Source organism: Bos mutus, chromosome 7, assembly GCF_027580195.1.
Source record: "Bos mutus isolate GX-2022 chromosome 7, NWIPB_WYAK_1.1, whole genome shotgun sequence".
NCBI classification, from domain to species: Eukaryota; Metazoa; Chordata; class Mammalia; order Artiodactyla; family Bovidae; genus Bos; species Bos mutus.
In genome coordinates, this window is record NC_091623.1 from 42,722,563 (window position 1) to 42,728,190 (window position 5,628).

The window sequence follows — 5,628 nt, forward strand, 5'->3', positions numbered from 1 at the left end:
AACTTACATGCAATAGAGATATATATGTCATAATTATACATGCCATAATTAAATATATATGCCATAATTGTAGACAGCACAGAATTTTTTTTTTAGCCAAAAAAGAATAACACAGGGAGCTCAACTTGATGCTCTGTGACAACCTAGAGGAGTAGTATGGTGTGGGAGGGAGGCTCAAGAGGGATACTCCAGTATTCTTGCCTGGAAAATCCCATGGACAGAGAAGCCCGGCAGGCTACAGTCCATGGGATTGCAAAAGAGGCAAACACAATTTAGCGACTAAACAACAACAGCAACAACACATGGTAGATATTGGGGACACAGGCTGAATAATTGTATGACACCAAAAGACCAGTTCTAAAACTCAGTAGCATGAATAAAGTCGATATTATCAGGAAGGACAGTTAAACTGGTGATACAGAAAAATTACAGAGCCAAAATAAAAACATTGGTTTCGGACTTTACTCTGCAGTTGAATTCTATAAGTTACTTTGGCTGCCAAAGGCGTTTTTTCCTCATGAATAAAGAAGATTTTTTAAAAAATACTTGAGAAGATGGATGTTTCTTAAGACAAAGGCCTTAATAAATCCAATTTTTCCTACCAAAGAAATGGAAGTTTCCAAATATTTCTTACCCATGTTTGGTAAAAATTTAGGGAAAGTAGAAAAATAGAAAAAATGGAAAATTGTCCATGCATCACCTATTAAGAAAGCTTAATCAAGTTACTTATATCAAAGAGTGCAAAAAACCAGGCAATACATAAAAGGAACAAGTGCTCTTTCCACAATCTGATCAAGAATCACAATTTCTGACTCTAATGCTTTGAGCACTGCAATTATCAGCACTTCCTCAACCCCAGAACAAATGGCCCTTTCATAGCTGCCACTCCAAAGAATCTTCTCAGAGCCCTCTTTATGTCTTTATTTCTCAGACTGTAGATGAAAGGGTTCAGCATGGGGTGACCACAATGTACATCACCGAGGCTATTGCACTTGAGTGTGAGCTGTGGGTTGCAGTAGAGCTAAGATACAATCCTAAACCCGTACAATAAAATAAGGAAACAACAGAGAGGTGAGATGCACAGGTGGAAAATGCTTTATACTTCCCCTCAGCTGATGAGATTCTACATATAGAGGAAACTATCCTAGAGTATGAGTAACATATACCAGCCAGAGGGACAGCACCAAAGAGCCCAACTGCAAAATATATCACACCATTATTAAGAACGATGCCAGAACAGGCAAGTCGGAGTACTTCTTTCAAGTCACAGAAAAAGTGGGGGATTTCCAAGACTGTACAGAAATACAGTCTCAGTACCAGTAAGCTTTGTACCAAGGAATTCAGGACACTCATCATCCAGGACAGGAGCACCATCAGTCCACAGAGAATAGGGCTCATGATGACTGTGTAATGCAGGGGGTCACAGATGGCTATGAAGCGGTCATAGGACATGACAGTTAGAATTAAGTTCTCCAGCTCTACGAATAGTATGTGAAAATGCATCTGGGTGATGCAGCCTCCATAGGAAATGGCTTTGCTCTGTGTCTGTATGTTCACCAGCATCTTTGGGATGGTGGTGGAGATGGAACAGATGTCTACAAAGGACAGGTTGGAGAGGAAGAAGTACATGGGGGTGTGCAGGTGGGAGTCTGAGACGGTGGCAAGAATGATGAGCAGATTCCCAAACATAGTGATCAGGAACGTGGAGAGGAAAAGTCCAAATATGAGAGGCTGCAGTTCTAGTTTCTCTGATAATCCCAGAAGAATAAACTGTGCCATTCCTGTATCATTTCCTTGTACCACGTGGTGGTGATAACTACTAGCAAAGAAAAATATAGCATGATTAATTTCTACATGTGTGCACATTAACACAGTAAAATGCTATGAATTACAATATTTAATCATCTTTAAGTAATCTACTGTGTCATCTGTGATTAGAAATTCCTAACACTCAACCTTTTCCCCAAGAGGTCATGATTAGTTTTAAAGCAAATGTCTTTCATATATTCTAGAAATTCATGTTGAGTATCAACCATCTTCTAGGCTAAATGTGTGAGATGCTGAGAACAAAACTTCAAACAATGCGATGATGAAGAAAGAATATGAGATAGCAAATGAAAATATATATATATATATATATGTCATCTCATGTGGTGACAGATGATATGGGGGGAAAGGCAGGTATAAATTACCATGCATGTATGTTACATTTTACTGAGAGTTCAGGAAGATATGCAGAAACAACAACAACAACAACCAGAAACATTTGAACAGAGACCTGAAGCAAGACAAAGCAGAGACATCAGTTTACCTGGGGGACCAGTGTGCCCTATTGAGAAAAGAGTCTGCAAAGTACCTGAGGGCAGGGCTTGTTTCAAATATTCAAGACTTAAAAAGCAGCAAAAGTGTCAAGGAGAACAAACAACAGTGAGTGTGAGGAGAAATGGTATCAGAGGATGCTAAGGAACAAGGTTTTCCCGGTACAGCTGAACCTTCAAGACACAAGAAGTCCTTCATCCACATGTTGTTACTTTCACATTTTTACATTTGTTTTGATTCCTATGAATTAAAATGAATTGATTCCTTTTTTTGCATCTTCTGGTTGACATTATTGTGTCTGTGTTTTAAGGGTAACATTTTGGAGTGGATAATTTAAGAATCACTTTCCAGAGAACTGCTCATTCCCCACAACACACACACACACAAGACACACACACACACACATCATTTCTTACTGGGCTTGTAACTCTGGCTCTTTTCACTTTGGGCTACAATAATTATGAAAGCAGTGATGAAAGAACGTCATCAACACTATGTTATTTTTGCCCAAGAAAATGTAGAAATAGTACCCAAGTTCTAGATGGTAAACTTCCTATGGACTGTATTCCATTTAAATGTGACTACTTTGTGCCCTGTATTGGGCTTCCCCTGTGGTTCAGCAGTAAATAATCCCCCTGAAGTGCAGGAGATGCAAGAGACACAGGTTTAATCCCTGGATTGGGAAGATCCCACTCCAGTATTTTTGCCTGGAGAATCCCATGGACTGAGGAGCCTGGTGGACTACAGTCCATGGACTTGCAAAGCATTGGACATGACTGAAGCAATTGATGAAGCATGCATGCATTTAAAAAAAAAAAAAAAAAAGGTAGTTCAAAAAACTGAGGAAATGAAAAAGTCCTGTGGAGGAAAATAAGGTCTACCTGTGGGTCACATTCCTTGGTGGTTGCCTTGTCCTAGGATACAGGCCTTGGAGTATGTATACCTCAGTTATGCAGACATTTCATCCTCTATGACAAGTCTGATGGCATCAGGGATTTACACCATGGTCTCCCTTACAAACCTGTATTGAATACTTTCATTTTCAAAGCAAAATCGAATAAATTCAGCTGGTCCCTAAGAGACCATGGAAAAGAGAAAGATTCCTTGATTCTGATAGCTTTCCAATGACAGTTGTATTGCCTTGATGCTCAAAATACCTCATAAAATATTCTAAAGCAATTTATCAAAGCAGGAAGGAGTAGTCATTTTAGGACAACAGGAGCATTACAGTAGAAAGTAAGCAAAGGGAATACGGCTTCCTTGGTGGCTCAGATGGTAAAGAATCTGCCTGAAATGCAGGAGACCCAGGTTTGATCCTTGAATCATGAAGATTCCCTGGAGTAGGAAGTGGCAACCCACTCCAGTATTCTTGCCTGGAGAAATCCATGGATAGGATCTCATGGGGTCACAAAGAGTTGGACACAACTGAGCAACTAACACTTCCAAGGGAATAAACCCACAACTGACAACAGAAAATAGACAATACACAATTATAGATGAGAATTTTAAAAGATAAATGCTCTAGGCTCGTGCACTGGGATGACCCAGAGGGATGGGATGGGGAAGGAGGTGAGAGGGGGGTTCAGGATGGGGAACACATGTACACCCATGGTGATTCATGTCAATGTATGGCAAAACCAATACAATATTGTAAAGAAAATAAATAAATAAACCTGAAAAAAAAAAAATTAAAAAAAAAAAAAAGATAAATGGTAACAGACTTTTGTAAATGATCTTAAATAAAAAGCTTTTGATTCAGAAAACTGACTTTTGGAACTCAGTGTTATCATATATTAGCTGTTTGAATGTAGTGGATCTACAGACCCATTGTAAACATTAATGACCTAACTCAAATAGTGGGGATAGTGGTATCTATCCTCCTAAGTTGGAAGGCAAATTTAGTCAATATATGTAAAAGTTTAGCATAGTTCCTTTCTCATACTAAATTAGTAGGTATCACAGAGATGTGAATTTGCTTGTTTTTTTCTTTCTACCTTCCAAATTCTTCCCTTGCTTCCCTACCTCTTGGTATTTAAGAATTCCAAAGTAAGACTCCTTTTCATATCCTTCTTTTCATTCTAAGCACAATATTTTCTTGTGAATATCTAACGTGAGGAAAAATACAGTGAAATGTTTGTCTCAAGAACAGTGTTGCAAGGCAGTATATACTTCCATAGATGTGGGTCGTTCTAATAAAAATGGAAGGTATTCAAATACTTCCCAATTTTAAAAGTCTTTTTGTAAATGTGGATATTTCATTTCACATGCCTCCAAACCCACTTTTCTTACTCTCCTTAAATGTATAACTCCTGTAGTATGCTCTGATTTTACTGGAACTACTTTATGCTCCTCATTGCTTCCTCATTCTCATCCAACTGGATTTCCATTCCCATCACTTAATTGTCAACACTGATTCTTGTGCTGCTGAGTTCATCAGACACATCTCCAAAAATATTAACATATAAAATAAATGAATTATAAGTTAATTAGTCAACCTAATGAACAACAATGGCTAATATCTCAGCCCTGGTGTGGGCTGATTAGGCTCTCAAGTGACCTCAGAAAAAAGTTTTCCACTTGTATTCTCTCTCAAACTTCCTTGAAGTACCTATGGAACTCTCACACTCACCTGGATGGGGACGACAGGAGGAAAGTCCCTGTGTGGATATCCATGTTTCTCCATGGATGGTTGATGATGAAGGCTGAAGCTCTGTTCTCAGGCAGGTCAGAAGGAAAGAGGGAAGCATTGGTCCTTATTCAGATGTAGGACTCCAAAACCAATAACCATGCCCTGTGCAGCTCAAGGTTGTACAGATTGAGGGATGCAGCCAAGGAGATTTTACAGCTCTCCATGTCTGTTCATTAGGCACTGTTTCCATTGTTACTCCCACATCTGAGCACAACACTTCCCTGTGGGACACTGGTCTAGATAGGAAAATTTTCCTGATGAGTCTTTTTCCCAGAAGGTTAATTAGAAGTCAGATGAATCTAGTTATTATTACCCTCTTCCCATGAACTTGCCTGCCTTCCAGAGGTCTAACCTCCTTGCACTTTATCCTTGTGTGTGCTAAGTCGCTTCAGTTGTGTCCAGTTCTTTGCAACCCTATGGACAGTAAGTTGCCAGGGGCCTCTGTCCATGGTATTGTATTCTCCAGGCAAGAATACTGAAATGGGTTGCTATGCCCTCCTCCAAGGGATCATCCCAACTCACAGATTAAACCCACATCTCATGTCTCCTGCATTGGAAAGTGGGTTCTTTTCCAATAGCACCACCAGGAAAGCCCATATCAACTATACTTCAACTGAAAA

At 39.4% G+C, this 5,628-nt stretch overlaps 1 protein-coding gene across 1 annotated transcript; it reads right to left on the minus strand.

The window, feature by feature from the left end:
• Positions 1-948: 948 nt before the first annotated feature.
• On the minus strand, positions 949-1,779 carry LOC102279984 (olfactory receptor 7A10). The gene has a single exon (XM_005908814.2). The coding sequence runs from the start codon at positions 1,777-1,779 to the stop codon at positions 949-951; it is 831 nt and encodes a 276-aa protein (XP_005908876.2).
• Between the last annotated feature and the right edge of the window lie 3,849 nt (positions 1,780-5,628).